The 22,440-nt window shown below is 40.6% G+C and overlaps 1 protein-coding gene across 4 annotated transcripts in view; it reads right to left on the reverse strand.

Moving 5' to 3' along the window:
• Nucleotides 1-22,440, reverse strand: part of LOC136851876 (outer dense fiber protein 2-like) — a 68,158-nt gene that overhangs the window by 40,272 nt on the left and 5,446 nt on the right. For 3 of the 4 annotated variants that reach the window (XM_067126200.1, XM_067126202.1, XM_067126203.1), the window contains exons 2-5: nucleotides 16,192-16,421; nucleotides 15,918-15,989; nucleotides 15,627-15,698; nucleotides 4,028-4,117 (exon numbers count right to left, since the gene is read on the reverse strand). In XM_067126200.1, the coding sequence (XP_066982301.1) occupies nucleotides 4,028-4,117; nucleotides 15,627-15,698; nucleotides 15,918-15,989; nucleotides 16,192-16,413 (456 nt within the window). In that variant the 5' untranslated portion in view covers nucleotides 16,414-16,421. The remainder of the gene's footprint in view (nucleotides 1-4,027; nucleotides 4,118-15,626; nucleotides 15,699-15,917; nucleotides 15,990-16,191; nucleotides 16,422-22,440) is intronic. The other variant, XM_067126201.1, reaches the window with a different exon arrangement.

Genomic DNA, 22,440 nt, shown 5'->3' on the forward strand with positions numbered 1-22,440 from the left:
GTAAAAGAGAATGATGAGAGTATTGTTAGTAACGTTATACTCTTGCGTAAATGCGTACAACCATAAACAACCGAACGGGAAACTGTTGCTTTGCTAATAATCGTATCGGATAACAACTGTTGTGCTTACATTTCAACCATCGTACGGTAATACTCAATTACTGCAGTTATGTTACGAATGACGTTAAGTACTGTACAATACGACTGATATATTTTTTACACTATACCCTTATTTGGAGAAAAGATCAGCAGGGAAATATACTGCTACAGTAACTTTAAGCTGCAAGTTGTAGCTGAAGCTGAGAAAACAATGTTAAAGCTGCCAATGACTATAAATTATCGTGCATCGGCAACATGGATGAAACTCGACCGTAAATAAAACTGGAGAGAATGTATTTTAATCAAAACTACTGGGCATGAAATAATACAAATTACCACTGTTTTCACGTCGATAAAAGATAAATACGTAAAGCTTGTATTATGATGAAATCAAGAGAAAATAGCGAACGGAATCTTGGTTTATTTCACACAAAACAAACATTCCCCAAAACGGCCAGCCGCGATTCCTGAGAACGTCATATATTAACGAAAAAAACAGCTAAATTAGTTTCACAACGAGACATTTAAGTTATATTTCAACTTAAAAACACTTCGTATAACGAAAAATATCCTCGCCCTAAATAAATAAAGTATCCATATTAATTTAAGCTAACTAGAAGCAAGAAAAGCGCTTTGAACTTAGTTAAATGCGGCGAAATAAACACCGCAATACCGATTCCCAAAACAAAACATTGATCGCAATTTATAATACAATTGGAAACACTGTAGTAAAGCATAACTTTTTAAAAGATCCATGAAAAAGATGCACATTTGTTATGTTGATGTTTGTATAATACTGTTAATATGTGAACAGAGTTCAGTATAATGTAGGCTAGGCTACCAGTTTGTTGATGCAGCACACTGCGCCATGAAATCAAAGTGGCCGGCGAGCGAGTTAGCGCAGCGACCCGGGAAATTTGAAAATTAATGCGGAAACATTGGAAATTACTCTAGCCGAAATTTGTGCTGGATTACTGATTGTTCCAGACTACTGATTGCTGGATTAGTGATGGTCAACCTGTATATGTTACAATTATTTACTAATTTTCAAATATTAATATTAATTTAAACACATTACTATATTACTGTATTTCACTTACAGAATCCATTTATACTGTATTATTATTTTGATATGTTATCATTGTAATATGTATAAAAAAATTACTGTCCCATATTTGTAATGTTTACATTCTGAGAATCAGCTGATTGAGGGTCACTACTTTCGAAAGGATTAAGAAAATAATTTTTTAATCGCTAAAAGAAACAAATTTATTAATGGAATTATTTTTAATTTTGTACAGAGAGTTTATTATACTGTAATTCATATTTTATTAAGAGAGAGAGAGAGAGAGAGAGAGAGAGAGAGAGAGAGAGAGAGAGAGAGAGAGAGAGAGAGAGAGAGAACTGGTGTTTACTACAAAAAAAAAAGTCTCAGCACGGCAGCTGGTGACAAGCCTTGACATGACAAGCTGGGGAGGAAAATAACAGTAACCTTGTGTTGCTTACATATGAAAGTCAAATTTTAAATATTTTTACGGTGATTAAAGATGAAACACCTAAAGTGATAAAATATTCTCTTGTGTACTATTATAATATGCGTGATAATCGTAGAGTCAACTACTAAACCTTTAATGAAGCATGGTTCAGTAAATCAGAGAAAGAAAAAATATGGCAACAAGTGCCTACAGTAAAAACAATTACAGATGTCAAGACTATAATTTTTTTATATACATATTACAATAATAATAGATCAATATTATAGTTTATTCTGTAAGTGAAATAAAGTTTTATTGAAATTTTGCTGTTTTTGCATTAAAAGATTTGTACTACACTGAGAGAGAGAGAGAGAGAGAGAGAGAGAGAGAGAGAGAGAGAGAGAGAGAGAGAGAGAGAGAGAGAGAGAGAGAGAGAGAGAGAGAGAGAGAGAGAGAGAGAACTGAGGTGTTCATGTACACTGGTAAGATGTTTTGTGATTTTGTGGAATTTTAATTTATTGACATTTTGCTGTTTACATTAATATTATTTGAAAATCAGTACATAATTTTTTATCATAAAAAATGTATTTAGTCATGAAAATAAGATGAAAATACAGTAATTAGTGAATATTGTTCTGAAAAAATTCACATATTAGTGAACTTTCAATTGTATATTTGGAGATAAGCTCAACAGAAAAACCAGCAATTAACTGAACCAGCGATTGCTCATACGTGATGTAGCGGGGGGACCCACTGTATGTACAAAAAGTCTAATACTGTGCAAGTTCTTGGTGTGAGTAACTTGACTGGAGAGGGCATGCAACCCTATTAACCTCCCTATATGTGCTAGTGTTACAAAGAAATAAAACAAAATAAATAAATCACATGTGATTTTATCTCCCCTGTTTGTGAACTAACCTGTATTTGTATGGATCACAACTTCACCTAGTAATTAGTTCCAAAACAAGGCTGTTGTATACTGTATGTGAAGGAGTTCCCACAGTGGCAGGTGCTAAACCAGTGCCAGACCAGGCAATTTGGTCAAGTGATGTCTTTATGGATCTGTGGGACAGATTAAAGCTTTTTCCTATTCTCTTTGTTAATCTCTAGGGAGTTCCCTCCATCAGTCAACACTCCATAATCCTAGTAACCCCATTGCTGGTTTTTAACAGAGCTTTGGGACCTCAAAGGTATTTCAAAACAAGTGATATCCAATGAAAGTGGTTTGAGGCTCCTCATATGCATCTTTTTCAAAACTCTTGCACACAATTCATAGCTCATTAGACGAACCTAAGTCCTGACTCATGATTCTTAAAAATCATGATACAGCTAACTTGTAAACCAACCTTGATAGCTATACTGAAAGACTTCGTGAATACCATTGAAACCAGGAAAATAGGTACTGTACATTTAGAAAAGGTGTGCCCCTTGGACTGATACAGTCAGACTGTACACTATTTGGCAGGCTCTGCAATGACCATGGCAGCTTGGCTCTGAAACCCTAACCTGACAATACACTGTTCAATAATCACCAGGAATGTAGATAGAACAGGTTATGAGTCATCTTGCAAAAATTAAACATTTAACAAAGTCTTTCCTATACAGCTTTCATCTCTGCTTGCTGTGGATGAAATAAAGCTAAAACAGAAACAACCACAGTACATACCATACAGGAGAAAATTAGCCAGAAATCAACAAAACATTACAAACGCCGATCCGACCGTCAATATAACAGGTCGGCTTGAAGAAATATGACAAGAACGTAAACATTCCAACACCATCTGGTGGGAATACATATGACTACAGTGACAGTCCTTGCGGGTTAGCCAAGTGTGTTTTGATTGTTTTTTAAATGCTGATCACACCAAATGCCATGAATATAAAGCTAAATTTAACAGTAGGTAAGATTCAATCCAAATAATGCCACATATAGCCAAGTACAGGCTAAACACATTTACTACATTTTATTTCCATTAATCTGCATCTACCTTAGATCTTGCATGAATAATAGTGTGGTTATTAAATCTCAAAATGCCTTTTAAACTAAGAGCACAGGAAAACTACATTATCTGATGAATAAATAAATGATACAAGAGACTGAGACAGCCCTAAAGAAATATGCAAGATCTTGGAAATTCAATTTGTGTGCAATGTGCTGGCACATGAAAAGTGAGGTAGGTACTTAACTGTTTGGATCCAAAAATACATATGCCCTACTAATGGCTAGCACTTGCTCTTCTTTTGTCTGTTAGAAGCAAGTTGGATTCACTCAAAGACCATAGATTAGTTATAAGTGATAGGTTTGGGGTGAAACATAGAATTTTTTTAACTCTCTCCTAAGCAGCAAAAATATAGAAATTGTCTAAAAAATCTTGTAGCAGATGTTTTGCTTATCTTAATCATAAAATTCCATTGAAATAGTAGCATATAAATTACTCATTCAAAGCTACTTACTTGTGGTGGAGGTGTTCCACTCCATTTCTTAATAACCCTCCGGGAATCCCTTGTTATTGCGTCACCATGCCGAAACTTGCTGAAGGCCTCCTATGAGAATATTCATGATTAAACATAGGACAGTTACAAATTAAAACAAAACATAAAAAAATAGCACAAAATATAAATACTTAATGATTTATTTTTCAAATACTTATCTCTCCATTATATACTTTTACTTCCACACCAGCAGGAGTCAAGAGATTAAAACAAAAAATGAGAACACTCAGTTTTTCTATGAATATCTTTCTTCTATCCATCTACTTCTCCCACACCCCAACAATGGACTAATAGGTACAAACACCAGTAGCCAGCAGTCTACTTCTGTCAACTTTGAATGTACTGAGGTAGGGAGGACAATTTATAAAATAGAGAGGTAAGTATTTAAGAAATAAATCTTACCTCTCCATTATATAGCTGATTTCCATATTTCAAACAGGTGCTGAGCAAAGTGAAAATCAACAACCTTTAAAGGGTACTTAGTAACAAAACAATTGTACAAAACTGTTTGTTTTACCCAGTGAATTCAAACCATAGGCTATTAATGTTGCCTTAGGAGGATTGTCACTCAGGTACGAGATCCTCATCATGAAGATAGCTGAGGTCTCTTTGGAGGATGGCCCCTCAGCAAAAGAAGGGGTTGGGTTACTGCGCCAAAACCCTGCAGAGCCAATGATGGATAACTAACAAGTGCATATGTACAAAAAAGGTTTAATTATAATACTCAACACTGAGTACCTCCAAGCTTTCCAAAAACCACAACCAGTTTAAAAGGCAGCAGACCAAAAACACCTACCTATCAATTCAGGACATAATATCCTCTGCACAAAACAGAGGAGTTAATGCTCTGCAATAATCAAATTTAATCTCCACACCATGAAGATAAGCCAAAGCAAGTACAAGATTACCTTGCCATCGAGTGACTTCAACATCTTATCCAAAGATAAGTTCTCAAATTTAAAAGTTGTAGCCACTGCTCACATGTCCAGTGACTTACATTCCAAAAGGATAGAAATTAGCATGAAAGTCCTAAACCAAAGACCCAGTGAAAAGGACATTGCATTCTACTCTTAGGAAACTCCGGTTTCCATATCACTCAAGACAGAACCTTTACATCAGATTTAATTCTGTTAGGACAATTCCAACAATCCTTACAGACAGTACTGGACTCCCAAGGGGTCAAGTTCCTCAAGCCCTAGTGACTCCAGGCTAGGTAAAGATACTGTTGTAGGCAAGAGCCTAGTCCGAAACTGTACTGGGCTCAAAATAAGGCAAAGATAATTGCCTTGTCTTTAGCAAGGCCTATCTTTGTCTGACTAAGATTGCCGCTCTCTAACTCTTTAGCTGTGTCTAAGGCTACTGTGAAGTTTCCACAGAAACTTCTTTACTAGGAACTAGTTCTAAACAGTTCAAAGGTCAACAAAAAATGAACTGAAGAACTGCATACAGATTCCAAGGTAAAGTACATAGCAGAGACCTGGGAAACTCCACTTTAAAATCTAGAAAAACATCTAGATTTCTTTGGCCTAAAGCCAAAGCCAACATGGCCCTTTAGCCTTAATAGCTGCTACCAAGAAGTTTCCTCATGTTTTTGAGAAACAACAGAAACCTTACCATGTTGTTTATAGAGGTATTGGTGCTGGAAAAAAACCCTTAAAGTGGGACCATGACTGACACCCTGACCACAGGTGTTGGAAGAATCGATTCCTTGCATCCACCACTGAAAGAAACTGGAAACACAGCCTTCCCTGGTCACCTGGGGTAATCAATGCCAAGAGACAACTTACAAAGCTGCCTTAATACACTGATGACTTCCTAAAACCTAGCAAGATTAAGAAAGGCATTACAGTCAAGACCTACCCATGGAACAGCTTGGTGTCCCTGCCCAAGTTAGAGGACGTTGCTCTGGTAAACCAAAAATTGGAAAAAAAGACAACTTCCTTTAGTCTTAAACAAGTCCACAACAGGGGACGCTCACTGCCCACTGTCCACACCCAGCCTTTGGATGTTGAGTACCTTCCATTACTATTACTTATCTTAGTGACTGAGTACATCCACTAAAGTTTCCATAATGAATAATTACCTCCAGCAAAGGTAATAACTCAGGGTGAGGTTGTATGTGCTAATTTGACCAGCTAACAGAAAAGGGGAGCAGAGCATTTAGACATAACTTTATTTGAGCACACTCTAGTTGCCCTATCTGGCAGAAGAGTGTCAAACTCATTATCTATAAATAAGGCCCCGTCTGCATTTAACAACCCTGAGAGGGAAAAAAATATACATTTTCATGACTAAATCACTTCTTGTGATAAAACTATTAAAATACTCAGGTATAAGCATTTTTAGAGGTTTTTTTTTTGTGTTTAAACTATCAAAATAGGCAGTTCTAAGTGTTTTTAGAGGGGTTTTAAGTATTTGCGGATTTCAGCTTTTCTCAGTGGGGAGAGGTACGCATCCCACATGAATACGGGGGGTTTACTGTGCTGCAATTCTCGTAAATGGTCTCCATGTCTCGTAAACAGTGCATCGCAAACACTGATTTACACCTCCAATATGTTGTTTGCAAGATCATGGAGAGGAAAAGGTTATGCTTAAAAACTACCAAGGTAGCAACTGCCCTGACATCGTGTGCTCTAACTTTCAAGAGAGTTAAGTCATTCTCCACTATTTGGGAGTGTGACTCTATGATGAGATCCCTCAAGAAGATAGAAATGGCGTTCTTCGACAAGGGTCTAGAAGGATTTTTCACAGAAAACCACAAATTACTAAACTGTCCTCTAATCTTCTTAGTATGATGTAAATAGTGCTTGAGGGCTCTCACCGGGCACAGGTCTCTTTCTTCCTCTTCCATATCTAGAATATCCAATAAGCTTTTAATTGTGAAAGAACGAGGCCAAGGATGTGACAGATTTTTGTTCTTTGCTAAGAACCCCAAGTAAAAAGGAACAAACTGCGTCCCCTTGAGAAAAGCCGATCCTCTTGTTGATCACGTGAAGTTTGCTGATCCTCTTCGCAGTGGCCAGAGCCACGAGAAAAATAGCCTTCTTTGTTACATCCCTTAGAGAGGAGGAGCGCATGCGTTCAAAACATGAACTAGTAAGCCACTTAAGGAGTACGTCCAGATTCCATGAGAAGGACTCCTCCTTCCTGGACTTGGAGATATTAAAAGACCAAATAAGGTCTGACAAATCCTGATTAGAAGAAATGTCAAGTCCTCTAGGATGGAAAACAGAGCTAAGCATTGCTCTTTGTCCTTTAATTGTAGAAGCAGACAGGCCCCTAGATGATCTCAAATAACAAACGAAGTCCGCTATTTGAGCAATAGATGTTTGAGCAGAAGAAATGTTGTTTCTTCTGCACCAAAGCCTAAACACTGACCACTTTGCCTGGTAGACTGGGTTGGAAGAGTTACATCTACATTTGGTGATAGCCTCCACCACTGAGTTAGAAAATCCTTTTGCTCAGATGAGCTTGCTGACAGTCGAAAGCCTGTCAGGGCCAGAGTGGATAGACTTTGATGGAACTTCCTGAAGTGGAGCTGTCTGAAAAGACTTGGAATCGCGGGGAGGAGTCTTGGGAAATTTACAAGGAGATCGAGCAGGTCGGGAAACCACTCCTGTGGCCAAAAGGGGGCCACAAGGGTCATCCTTATGTTGTGATGTGAACAAAATTTTCTCAGTACCCCTCTGATCATTCCAAATGGTGGAAAGGTGTAAAGATCCAGACTGGACCAATCTTGGATCATCGCATCTGTCGCCCATGCTAGGAGGTCCGGAAAAGGGGCGCAGAACAGAGTTAGTTGATGATTCCTGGATGTAGCGAATAAGTCTATGGTTGGCTATCCCCAAAGACTCCAAAGGCTGGCATATACCCGAGAATCTGGTGCCCATTCCATAGGGAGGATCTGTTTTTGACCACTCAGTTCGTCCACCAAAACACTGCACTTGCCGTGAATGAACCGAGTGACCAATTGGGTCCGGTTCTGGTCCGCCCAGCATAGGAGATCCCTCGCTATCTCGCAAAGAGAGAATGAGTGAGTTCCTCCCTGATGTTTTATACACGCCAAGGCTGTGGTGTTGTCTGCATGGACTGTTACCGTCCTGTTGCAGACCTCTGTTGCAAAGTGTTATAGCCCCAGATGTACTGCTTTTAATTCTTTTGCGTTGATATGTAGCTCTTTCTCCTTGAGGGATTGCTTCCCAGAGATGTCTAGGTTCCCAAGGAGAGCTCCCCAACCTGTATCCGACGCGCTGGAAAAGAAGTCTAGGTTGGGGTTCACCGGGAGGAGAGATTTCCCTTCCATCAATCTTTCTTCAGACTTCCACCAACGCAGGTCCTCCTTTATCTCCGAAGTTATCGGAAAGAAGTGATGATCTTGATGCACTTTCCAATCCCAACAAGCTCTTTAGTAAAACTGGAGCCGTCTCACGTGAAGCCTCCCTAGTCTGACAAACTGCTCCAGAGAAGCCAGAGTACCCAAGAGACTCATCCATTGAGTGGCGGAGCAAGAGTGAAGGGAGAGAACAGATCTACTTTCCTCAGACAGTCCTCCACTCTCTTGAGGGGCAGAGAAGCCCAAAAACTCGGAGAGTCTATCCAGACTCCTAAGTGAATCCTCTGAGAGGGGGTCATCTGTGACTTCTCGTGATTGAGTAATAGTCCTAATTCTTGAGTCAATACCAGTGTCTTCTGCACGTCATCCATGCAACACTGCTTCGTGGCCGAACAGAGCAGCCAATCATCCAGGTAGAGCAAGATATTTACTCCCACTACATGAAGCCATCTTTCCAGGGGAGCGAGTACTCAGGTGAATACCTGTGGGGCAGTCGAGAGGCCGAAACAAAGTGCTCGAAACTGATAGACTTGATCCTTGTACACTACCTGAGGTACTTTCTTGAACCTACATGAATTGGAATGTGAAAGTAGGCATCTCGCGTGTCGAGGGAGATCATCCAGTCTCCCTGACAGATGGCTGCAAGAACAGAATGAGTAGTTTCCATACTGAATTTTGTATTCTCTATGAAGACATTTAACACTTACATCGAGCACTGGTCTCCATCCTCCTGAAGACTTGGGCATCGTGAATAGTCAGTTGTAGAAACCCCTTGACTCAACGTTCTTGACTACTTCTATGGCTTCCTTGTTGAGGAGAGAGGAAACCTCCTTTGAGAGGGCTGAATACCTCTCCGATCCTATGGAGTAAACCATCAATATAATGGGAGTGTTGGTCAAGGGTGGCCTCTCCCTGAAAGGGATGGAATATCCCTCCTTTAGCACTTTTACTACCCACTGGTCCATCCCTTTCATGCTCCATCTCTCCCAGAAGAAACGTAGCCAGGCACCGACTGGGGCATGGAGAACTGCATTCTCACTTGCAAGCGGCTGGCTTTGTTGCATACTTGTTGACTGCTCAAGATGAGAACATACCTGCACCTTGAGGCCAGGACTGGGACCTCTGTTTGCCCCCATGAAAGGGCCGTGGCTGAAGAGAAGAGGAGGATTTGGTGGAGAATGTGGGCCAATCTCTTTGGCACTTCGTCGAATGGGTCAAAAGATCCTGGGTAGACTTCTTATGTAAACTCGAAGTAATTTCACTTACCGTAGATTGTGGAAATAAATGGTGGCTATCAAGAGGGGAAAACAGCAGAGCCGATTTCTGAGATGTTCTGTCCTTACGCATGAAGGAAACCCAAAGCTCTTGTTTCTTGAGTATGCCCATAGCGTAAAGAGCAGCTAATTCCTGAGAACCATTTCTAACTGCATTGTCAGCGCAGGAAAGAAAGTTAAGGGTATTGGCGGGGTCGGGGATTAATTTTGAGTGATGGTGTTCAAACTTCCACAGGTGTTACCTCTAGTTTGACCGAAGATGCATACAAAATTTCAGGTGAATTGGATTAAAACTTTTTTTTTTAACGAATATTTTTCTTTTAAAAATTACATTTTTTGTGTTTTTTTAAAGTACATCTTCTTTATTTATCATTCAATTTAAAAACAAAAGAAATAGCAGAAAGTTTAGTTCCTATCAAATAAAACAGCAAACTCAAAAATCTAATATCTGATGTATGCTATTTTAAAAAAATATTTTAAAAAGTGCAATAAAAAATACCATAAAATTATATATTAAATCTTGGTAAAAAAAATTTTTTAGAGAAAAAAGAAAAATAAATTTGCCGATGTGTTCTCTCACTATCTTTGTTCAAACTGCTTTTTAGATTTTTAAAATCCATTCATAAATAAGGGAGTTTTTGGAATTTGAAAGTAGAAAATGTAAGTTTTGAGAAAAATGTAGTTAAAGTTTTGCTAACCATTTATTTTGCTTTTAGAAGCATATAAAGTTTCTTGGAAAAGCCTACATGGCACTTGTTCCCCTCTCTTTTATAAAAGATATATTATTCCCTCCAAAAAAAAACATTTATCACTTAAAGAAAATAGTTTATATTATTTTTGGGGATAATCATAGACTGCCACTCGACTCTTGTGCTGCCAGGTTTTTAGGAGGCTAATGAGCCCCTCCTTCATATCCTCCTTTTGATGTTCTTTGCTTCTTTAGCTTTCTTGAATGCATAGCAGACATTCATTTCCTGATCTTCTCTTTCATCTGAAGGCCTTTCAGGCTTTCTCCTGTCATTTTTCTCATAATAGGCAGCAATGAACTTGCTGCATAGCTGATATCATGTTCCAATCTTTATGACCGTGCTATCACTCAATTTATTGAGTCCTCCAAGCTCACTCCTAAACATAACTTTGTTTGTTGTTGTTACATATTTCGAAACATATTGTGTATCTTTTTCAAGGCCATAAGACGAAAGACAATCCTCTTCCGAACGTGGTTTATGCATTCTTCCTTGAGCACTGGATATGGAATGCCATAAGGACCAGTGCCCTCATTCAAACTGCATACTCCTTTATATGCTGTCGAATCCCCTTCACCAACAAATACTTTATATATGAATTCCCTGTCTAGTGATCTTTGCCACAATGCGAGAGCACCAGCAGCTTCCATATCTCCAGAAACTACGTCAGGGACACCAATTACATCTTGAAAATGCTCATTCTCTTCCTCCTCCCTCTCCTCATCATCAGATAACTTCAAAACAAAGTCGTCAATGCCATCATCATCATCATCTTGATATATTTTTGCAAGGGAATAACAGATTTCACTCGGAGCGGGCTTCGTAATAGGAAGTACTTGGCATCTCCTCAGCACACATGGTTGGTGGCAACTTGTGAGAAGCCATAACATTAGCTGTGTCTATACTTTTAGCTTCAAGATAAGTTTTGATATTGCGAGAGCTTGCTTCCCTTCGCTTACTAAACTTCTTTTTGGCATGTTGGTAATATATATAATACACAATTGACGTCCAAAAGTCCGAGGAAGTGTTGCAATGGATTGAAAATAACAAATACACGATTACATCAAAGAAATATAAGAATTCTCTCTCGGGACAACTGGCTCGCGTTATTCAGTCCTGGGAAGCGTTGCCATCTCTATCACGAAAACATATTGTACGGCATACGAAAGAATACGCAATGAAAAGAAATACAAATACCTGAACAATGAATGCAAAATGAAATAGTAAAACCATCCCTAACCAGACCTTTAATTCTCTACTTGGGTGTGGCCTTTAAATTGGCCTTTAAACCGTTTAAAAGGCTTCGTATCGATATTATCTTACACGTGGCAATGGCCGGGACCCAGATCTGTGGAAATATGACGATAACTAATTTTCACGAATGTGAGCCAATATCACCAAAATCGCAGACCGCTGATACCCTTGAGAAGGTCCAGAGGGTCATCTCTTGCAAGAGATGGATTGTTAATTTTCTTGGCCACAGCTCCTATGCACCAGTCATGAACTTGACACTTCAAATGATTTAAAAAGGTTTTTCAATAAATGATCTATTTCTTGTGCGTGCTGAGAAGAAAACCTTGACAGAAGAGAGAGCAGATCTACGACCCGCGTAAATGAGCCCTGAGAAGTCCCCCTGGGAGGAGGCAGCCACTCCCAGGGAAGAAGCTTCTCCCGTCACATAGGGTAAGTAGCGCATACGTGCAAGATGGGAGGACGGAATGCTGAAGCAGGCCTTTCATTGTTCCCTCTTCTCAGTAACCCAGTCCTCTACTTCACATAAAGCTTTCTTCAGCAAGGAAGAGAGAACCACCTTAGGGAGCTTAACTGAATCTGATGGCTGATTACTCATCATAAACGATGAAGCCGGAGGTGTAGGAGTCGCAGGAGTGAAGAAGTCCGAGAAATTCTGAAGTAGGAATCTGAACAGGGATGTGTACGGAGTCAAGGGCGAGTCCTGGTCAACATCTTCATCGTCTGAAGAGATCGGAGATGAAACAAGATCTGGTCAGGTGTTGCCTAGGTTAAAGGCTTCTGAAGAAGTTGTAATATACTGTCTAACTGACGCTGTAAAGGAGCCAGTGATGAATCTAAGGCAGAAGAAGACATAGTCGGAACTGGTGCTGGCACCATCGACAAGCTTGCGTTTGTCTGCACAGACAAAATATGGTCTTTAGGAGTCTTAGAGTGCTTGGAGGAAGTTGAAGAATTCTCCACCAACAACAAGCGATCGGCCACTTCAGGGCACGTGGATGCCTCGGGAGCTTCAAGGAGCTTGGGCGCTTCAGGCCGCCTGGCTGCTGCAAAACACCTGGCTACTTCAGGGCACTTGGCAGCTTCAGGGTGCTTAGGCACTACTGGGTGCTCAGTGTAAAAAAAGACAATCAGTCAGATTGGGGCAGTTATATGAGGAACAGAGCCTCTCACGTGAAGCAGGGTGCTTGGGGCCAGAAGAACACTTCCAAGACGAAGAAGAGAGTCTATACACTCAATCCTGGTGCTGAGGAGAGGAGAAGCGCTCAGGGCCATCCCACTTACTGCAAGAAGGTTGAGGGCTGAGGGGAGGCTCCCTCAACCTCCTACTGGGGAGAGGCGGAGACTGATTTCTCAACAAGGACCGTCTCTTAAGTGGGCAAGACTTGTCGGGGAAGCACCATACACGGCTCGTTAGGCGAAGACTCCTCTGAACTAGAAGAAAGCTGATGAACATCTGAGATGCACTAGAAGAATGTCTACGAACGTCTGAGACGCCTTTCCAGAGGCTGTCTCTTGTCGCAACCCGGGATGTAACAGGTTGGACTGAGGTGGCGACTACATGTGGGCAGACCCCATTGACCTTCCTTGGGCTACCGATATGCCTCCTCCCAGGTAGAGGGGAGTATGGCAGTGACCGTTGCCTACGAGAATCAGTGGAACCAGCACCCACTAACACTTCACTTTCATCACTTTTTTCAAACTTGTCCATAAGGGCACGCACTGATGCTCCTAACTGGACCACTGTACTTACCACCAGATTCAACCTTTGGTCAAACTTATTCTCGAGACTGGCGAAAGAGATCAGGTTCAAAGTGTAGGAGCCAGAAGGTGTGGGTGGTTTAGGAGAATGAATTGCAGCAGGAGGGGAATGAACAACAGGAGGAGATACAACAGGAATGTCATACTACTAGATTTAAGAGTTAAAAGTCTGACTAACCATTTTCCCACTTTAATTTACCTAAATGAGAAGCTAAGGTCTTCCATTTTTGTTCCCTCCAATCCTTGCACTCGTCACAAGTTAAATTGACTGAACAAACCTGCACTCTGCAATTGGTGCAAAGGGTATGAGAGTCATAAGTCAATTTAGTCATCCAGGTATTGCAGCCTTTGCTGCAATACCAGAAACTAGAAGAGGTAGTTTTCGACATACCTAACTAGCTGTCAAGTCAACAATCACAATATACGTCAAAATACTGAAAAAACAATGTCTAGATTACAATGCCGAAAGGCTACCATAACAAAATACTTCACCAAATGGGAAGAAAACCAATGTTCAAAACCAAGCTGCTTTGTCAACACAGTGTGTGGACTTTGCAAGCAGCAGAAAGAAATTGAGCTTTTGGCCGAATTGTTCCTCTTACCCCGAAAGTGGGCGGGGCCTTGTCACCTACACTGACAAAAGAATCACTACCGCGGAATTCAAAATTCTAGCTGCCGTTCGAGTAGAAACTCTTAGCTAAGTAATTAATGGTAATTACTGGGTAAATTACTTATACCAAATGGTGTCTTTATGACAAAGTCAGCTGAATAAGACAGACCTATTAAATTCTAATTCATAGTACAATTATTCAACATGTGAGTGAATGCAGCCTGCTGCCTCATGTCAAAGATGCAAATGGCAATAAAAAGACCACCTTCAGTGTGAAGTTGACTACGGATGCATGATTCAAAGGGTTGTATGCAGCTTGAACTAAACTTCTCAGTAGTATGAAAGGACCCACTTATGGGGCCTTACAAACTTCCCAGGAATAATCTTCTCAAAATGTTGACACACACCTTCTTCAAAACCACTGAAGAGCATATTTTATGGGTACAAGATTCAAAGAGTTTGTCAAGAACAGACTTGCAGTGTCTATTGCCTACATAATAAAAGGAGTCTGCTATGTGTGGAATGGTGGCCGTGACTGAATCAATAACCCTTTCATGTCACCAACAACTATAGTTTCCACTTTTCATGCTAGAGACTGACAGTACAGCAACACCGTGCTCTCTGATTGTCGGCAGCACCCTTTCATAGGGGTTGAAACTGTGCTCACGAGCACCAACTCTTTGTAACCCTAAGCCCAACAAAGAGCTAATGCTCACAAAGTACAATTTCCTATCAGTTACTGAGCATAAATGCCAATTATAAATGTAGAAATTAAACAATGATGCCAGTGTTCCATCAATAGTTTTAGTTATTATTTTCCATTGTTTATTTCTAAATTATAGCTGAGAAATGTGTAAACTGCTTATCTTGTATATGGTGCAGTAAATGAAACACAAAATTTACTGATCAGTCTTCACTTACACTGGATCATCTAGGTCTGGATGACTAACCATAGATTGATGGAAGAACTGTTTGCAAAAACATTCCCTTCTTGGAGAAGATTTTAAAAGCATGCATGGAGAATACATTTTTTAATTCACTGAATTTGCAAGATAAAGTGGAATAAAATCTACTGGAGTTCCATTATTACCATCTTTACATGAGAGAGAGAGAGAGAGAGAGAGAGAGAGAGAGAGAGAGAGAGAGAGAGAGAGAGAGAGAGAGAGAGAGAGAGAGAGAGAGAGAGACTGATCACCTTCCAGGAATGAGGTTTCTTCTTGTGGAGAAAGTCTATCAGAGGACCATTTCTTGTAAAAAAAAAATGGGTATACATTATGGGTTTGCTTATTAAGCAAATGTCTTTTCAGCTACCATCCATTCATATCACATAATTAACCTACAATTACTTAATAACAAAAGGAAATGTTCAACTGAGGAAATGACACCAGAATTCTACTGTATACTGAAGCCCTTGCCTAAACTTTATCTTTCACGCAATTAAGTCAATGTAAAATATTTTGCAAATGACATCAACAGAGACTTTTCACACTCAGTACATATGAAGAAAATCAAATATTTCAATCTTTGGTTTGATGGACAAGGACATCCTTCTCATCAACTACATATATGTAAAATTAACTCAAACCTTTAAAATCCTTGCTTCATTGTACAGATGCTGCAGTGACTGCTGCTGATGCTCACTGTCATCAGGTCTTGTCTGCAATCAGATTAATAAAAAAGAATAGTTATTTGCAAAAGGTAAAACATTTTCCTCTCAAACAAATACAGGGTATTCATTTGTACGGAATAACTAACTCTGCTTATGCAGTATGCTTTATCATTATCTATATAAAATTGGCACATGTATATACACTAAGTATTTGACAAAGCTAAGTATAATACAATGCATTTACTTATTAGTTACTTTATACCGTACTTGTAAAGTAGATGAACGCATTTTAAGTTCTGGATTTGACAACACTCTCCTATGACGATAAAAACTTTCTTCCTGAAAAAAATCAAGTATTGATATATACAAAACTGAATTTCCCAGAAGTCACTATAATTTGTATGCACCATCAGCGATCAGATTTCAAGTACAGTACTATTACTACAACTGCACCAAGTTATGCAGCATGAAAAATATAGTAAAACAATTCAATATGTATATTTTTTACAATAAAAGCATAGGAGAAAATATCTAGACCTACTTCTTGTGCTCTGGAAGTCAAGCATGGAGGTGGAATCCAATGTCTTGGATGAATATGAAAAGGACATGAGCAAAGACTTGATTCAGGTCGCTTTAAGGACTTCAAAAAATGTCGATAATGACGTGCTCTGTGATCCCATGACATTTGCTTAGGAATGAAAACGTCAGTACAGTACTGTATATGATGAGCACTCTCAATTACATCATGGATAACCAGTATCATGACCCATCCTGTTAAAAAAAGATAAATATTCTTTATCAAACTGTCCAACTATATAGTACAGGCAGCCGGTTTACGACGGGTCCAGCTTACGACGTTCTGAGGTTATGACGCTTTTCAAATATATTCATCAGAAATTATTTGCTGGTTTATGACGCATGTTCCGGGGTTACGACACGTTGTATGCCGATCCGACGGAAAAAATATGGCTCCAAAACAGCAAAATAATAAAATTTTTGAGGTTTTTTGATGAAAAACTCAATAAAAATGCAGTTTACATCATTTTCAATACACCCAAAGCATTAAAAGTAAGGTTTTCTTTGGATTTTCTACGATTTTCGACAATTTTTCGGTTTACGACGCGGCAAAAAATGGAACCCTCGTTGTAAAGCGGGGACTGCCTGTATATTGTAATGGTATTTTCCTTAAAAAAAGATAAAAAGTAAAAAGAAAGAATCATATGTGGATCATTCCATCACTCAACTTGTAAAACAGTTCTTACATTACTGTCTTTGCTGGACAAATACACATCATAACAAGGGAAAATAGAGGAAATACAAAAAAATAAATATTCAAAATAAAAGTTAATGTTTCCTACTTAGTAACTTTCTTTTACTTATACATTATCATTCACACCATAACTGGTTAGCCAAGGGATAGAGTGCAGTAATCCCGACAGACAAGCTTAAATCATTCTCCTGGGTGTGTAAACCACTTCATAAGGAGTACCTAATCACTGTGCTGTTGTCTGCCACTGTGAGCTTCAGAAAACTGCCCAAGTGAAATATTATGCTTTAATATTTCAAAATCAACTTTAATTTTGAATACAAATCCATTATTCATAATGAGCCCTTTTTTGCCTGCAAAAAAAATGTCAAGACACTTTAGTCCCAGATTGAATAAGAGATGAATATGTAAGTCAGCATATATCCTTAGGTAGCCCAAAGCAGCCCACCATTTTGAGGCGACTCCTTCCTTCATTCTTTGTTTCTATGGCAGATGGGAAGTGGGGTTAGAAGGATGGAACTCACATATATAGCCTACACTTGAATCCTACAGCTAACAATAACTCCACATAATTTCTAGCTTAAACTTGATTGTTCTTTACATTTAGCATTCAATTTAAGAGATTCACCTAAAACCGCAGCACATCTAAAAAGGTGAAACTTTCATAGTAATGTTGCTCATAAGTATGTAAGTCTGATAAGGTGAGGTCTGATAAGTTGTGGTGTTACTATATTTCACCATTGTTCTTTATTTCTCTGTCTTCTTCCCCTTCCTTTCCATGTTTTTGGTATTTGGAAGTCAATCTTTCAAAGCTTACTGCCTTTGTATGTGGGCATCCTTACTGTAAGCAATTATTCGCATTGCACCTAGGTTAATTAGCTCAACTAAATCTTTGTAGTACATTGTCACACGTGCCTGTTGCCAAGATTCCCTATTCATCTTAATTTCTATGTTCTGGTTGTCTCTATCAAATTTTTGTAAATGTACATAGTACTCTTTCAAAACGTACGAGGACCTGGCATCAATTTAGACTTGAGTACATATCTGGAGCACTCTAATCAGAGAAGAGGGTGAATTTGAATTGCTTCATCTAAATTCAGCACAGTTTTTTTAGTTATGGGGTACTTCTATCAACCTCCCCTACTAACTTTAAGCCTATGAGGCAAATTTTGTCATCAAAACATGATGTTTGTTGCATTAAACTACAACTTTTATTGTGAAAGTACCATCAGATGGCACCATTTTTTCCTTATACTTAACTTCAACACAAAATCTGAGTTCAGTCATCACGAAACTTAGGTACAATCCACACTGTGCCAGATATGGTACAGCTCGTCACTTAACAGTTGGTACACATATACTATGCATTTTTCATCTGATTATTTTGTGATTTATGCATTTCTTACATTTCTGATAGATGCAATGAACTCTTTTTATTTTCCCCACCCAAAAACCCTAATTCTCACTGAAGTCACCCATAAAGTCAATAAATCGTCCTGAACCCCCAAATGTGATTCCGAAATTACAAACCTTAAAAAGAACGTCAATGCATTCTTGGATAAAGGACAACTGGGGTCTTTCACAGAACACCAGAGATTTGAGGATGAACCTCTAATACTTTTGGTTCTCTCTAGGTATTCTCGTAAGGCCCTTACTGGACAGAGGACTCTCTCTTGATCGGTTGGGCCCAGAATCTCAGAAAAGTTCTTGACTGAAAAAGAACGTGGCCAGGGGTTAGTAGGGTCTTCATTCTTAGCCAAGAAACCCAAAGTCAATGAGCATACAGCATTACCTTGAGTAAAGCCTATCCTCTTATCAAGAGCATGTAGCTCACTAGTTCTCTTAGCCGTAGCTAAGGCCATCAAAAATAGAGTCTTCTTCTTCACGTTCCTAAGCAAGGATGATTCTGAAGATTCAAACAGCGGTCCTGAGAGCCATTTGAGGACAATTTCCAAGTTCCAAGTGACTTCAGAATGTTTTCCTTGTTTACTAGTATTAAAAAACTTTATTAAGTCGCTAAAATCTTGATTCAAAGACAGGTACACTCCCCTATGTCTGAAAACGGAACTCAACATCGCCCTGTAACCTTGATGGTGGATGTTGCTAACCTATTCAAGGTTCTAAGAAATAACAGAAAACCTGCGATCTGGGCCACAGATGTCTGAGAAGAGGAGATATTCAGCTCTTGGCACCAACTCCAAAAGACTGCCCACTTGGCTTCGTAGACTACAGCAGAAGATCGCCGCCTACACTTAGCAATAGCCTCTGCAGCCTTCCTTGAAATTCCTTTCGCTCTGACAAGCTCCCTGACAGTCTAAGGCTTGTCAGAGAGAGAGTAGTAAACCCTAGATGGAATCTGTGAAAAAGCCAAAAGGGAGCAACTAGAGTCATCGACGTGTTGCTGTGAGTGCTGAACTTCTTCAATACCTCCCTCACCATGCTGAAGGGAGGGAAGGCATATACATTAAGATCCAACCAATCCTGCAGCATGGCATCTGTCGCCCATGCCTGAGGACCCAGACCAGTAGAACAATACAGAGGTAAACAATGGTTCCTATACATTGCAAACAGGTCTACAGTATTGACAGCTTCCATCACAGCCTCCACAGGTCAGTGCAAACCTGTAGATTGAGTGTCCACTCCATCGGTAGAACCTGTTTGCCACGACTCAATTCGTCCGCAAGGACATTCATCTTGCCCTGGATGAAGTGGGTAACAACATGGGTCTTGTTCCTTAGTGCCCAAAAAAGAAAATCCTTGGTCGCTTCGTAGAGCGAAAATGAATGAGTCCCTCCTTGGTTTCTGATGTCCGAATGGACCACCACTGTCCTGTTGAAAGTCTGCACTGAAAAATACTGGAGGGCTAGATGAATTGCCTTTAATTCTTTCACACTGATGTGAAGGTTCCCTTTGGTTGGAGGCCACGTTCCTGAAACCTCCATGCCATTGAAAATAGCCCCCAAACCCAGATCTAAGGCATCTGAGCACAACATTAGGTAGGGGCTCATTGGAGACAGTGGAGACAGACTTCCCTGTCTCAAATCTGTCCTCCACCGGCTACCACCAAAGGTCCCCTTTGATTCTGGGGGTGATGTTGAAGATGAATGAGTCCGGGAAAACCTTCCTGAGCCAGTTGGCCTTGAGGTAAAACTGCAACACTGGTGTGCAACCTGCCCAATGGGACAAAGTTCTTGATGGAAGAAAGGGTTCCCAGAAGACTCATCCACGCATTGGCTGAGCAGGATGGGCGAGATATGAAGTCCCGGACTTTACTGATACAAGTCTGAATCCTTTGTTAAGAAGGAAAAGCCTGAAAATTCAGAGAATCTATCATTATCCACAAATACAGAATTGACTCAGCTGGAACTAGTTGTGATTTCTTGAAATTTATTAATAGTCTAGTTCTTAAACGAGTCGAAAATGTCTTCTGTAGGTCCTTCGTGCACTGAGATCTCAAGGGGGAGCGTAGGAGCCAGTCGCCAGGTATAGAGATATATTTATCCCCATCAGATGTAACCATTTCGCCAGGGGGGCGAGAACCTGAGTAAAAACTTGAGGGGCCATGGAGAGGCCAAAGCACAGTGCCCAAAACTGGAAGACTCTGTCCTGGAACACGAACCTCAGATACTTTCTGGAGTCCAGGTGAACTGGACGTGGAAATACGCATCCTGCATGTCGATCGTGACCATCCAGTCTCCCTGATGGATGGGTGACAAGATCGACTGGCTCGTTTCCATTCTGAACTTCATTGTTTGAACAAAGAAGTTCAGAGCACTGGCATCCAGGACAGGTCTCCATCCTCCCAATGACTTGGGAACTACAAAGAGGCGTTTGTAGAACCCCTCTGTGCCTATACCCTCAACCACCTCCACAGCTTGCTTCTCGGGTAGAGCTGAAACTTCCCGAGATAGGGCCGAAAACCTCTCTGAGCCTACTGAGTAGGCTGTTAAGCTGATGGGAGATGTTGCTAAGGGAGGTTTCTCCATGAAAGGGATTACAGAGCCCTCCTTTAAGACCTTTAGTACCCACGGCTCTACATTCCTGATCTTCCACCTGCTCCAAAAACGAAGGAGTCTTGCTCCCACTGGGACACAGAGGACAGGTAACTCACTTTCGAGGGGCTGACTAGACATAGGCTTCTTGACGGGTTGTGTCATTCAAAGGTTGGTTCTACGATGGGACTGGAATTGACCTCTAGGCACCTCAAAAGGGATGCTGCAACAACTGAGAAGAAGCCCTAGCAGTTATGGTAGTTGAAGTAGCTCTTGCAGGGATCCTAGTCTTCTTGGTGGACTGCGTAAGAAGGTCCTGTGAAGATTTTTTGGGGAGTTCGGCAGTTACTCATTCTCGAGTCTCTTTCAGGAATAAACTGGTCTTGTCTAAAGGAGCAAAGAGGAGAGAGGAACATTTAGAGAGTGTGACTCCCTTCGTGGTAAACGAGCACCACAAATCTCATTTCTTCAGAACTCCTGTGATAAAGATGGTCGCCAACTCACTCCCCTATCAGCACAAGCTAGAACCCCCTGTCAATCTGAAGTGAAGTTCTCCTGAACCGTGGTGCAGTCTTCTATCTTCTTTGCTAAAGCCCCAACTGTCCAATCAAGAAAGCTGAGGACCTCGAAGCTCAGACACTGGGCGCCCATATGATGGGTGCTGGGCTTCTGGGCACTCATACGATGGGCGCTCGGACACTTGACGTACATACACTGGACGTTCATACACTGAACCTTCCAACCTGGAATGTTTGGACACTGGGCGCCCACAAACCAGAAGCACGGACAACGAATACTCATACAATGGGTGCTCAGACACAGGGCGCTCATATGATGACGCTCGGACACAGAGCTCGTGATAGACCCTCGGACACAGAATGGTCCCCTACTGGGCGCTCATACACTACACTTTCGGACTCTGGGCACTCAGACACTTTACATCGATGCACGGGACAGGCATACACTCTTTTGGAGTCAGGGCGCTCTTTGGACACTGAATGGACGCAATAAGCTTTAACAGGAGACTCCCAAAAACTACACAAAGGGAGCAGACTACAGTCCCTCTCTAAAGCTCGCTTACAAGCGGGGGGGTGAGTCAACTTCTAACAAAGCGCCAGGCATTTTCAATGGCCTTGAAACCTTAGCAAAACACCCACTGCACTTTTTGGGCCCATGTGAGTCCGAATCACTAGATGATAAGTATGAACATCAAATCAGACGCCTTTCCAACGGCGGTCCTCTGAGTCCTGGGATTGCCAGACAACAGGCTCAGATGAAGCAGCAACTACTCGTGGGCAAACCCCACCAACCACCCTTGGACTGCCAGTTTGCTTCCTCCCAGGTGAGCAAGGGGAGTTTAGCAGGGACCTTGGTCTAGGTCCTCTAAGAGCATTGGTGGGATGAGTAGTCACCCCCTCCACTGACACTGCACTCAACACTGCACCAGCACTAAATTTGTCCATCAGGACTTTCACAGAACTCCCAATCTAGGAAACAGTATAAAGTAACAAATTAAATTTCTGATCCACAT

This window comes from Macrobrachium rosenbergii, chromosome 24 (assembly GCF_040412425.1).
Source record: "Macrobrachium rosenbergii isolate ZJJX-2024 chromosome 24, ASM4041242v1, whole genome shotgun sequence".
Taxonomy (NCBI): domain Eukaryota; kingdom Metazoa; phylum Arthropoda; class Malacostraca; order Decapoda; family Palaemonidae; genus Macrobrachium; species Macrobrachium rosenbergii.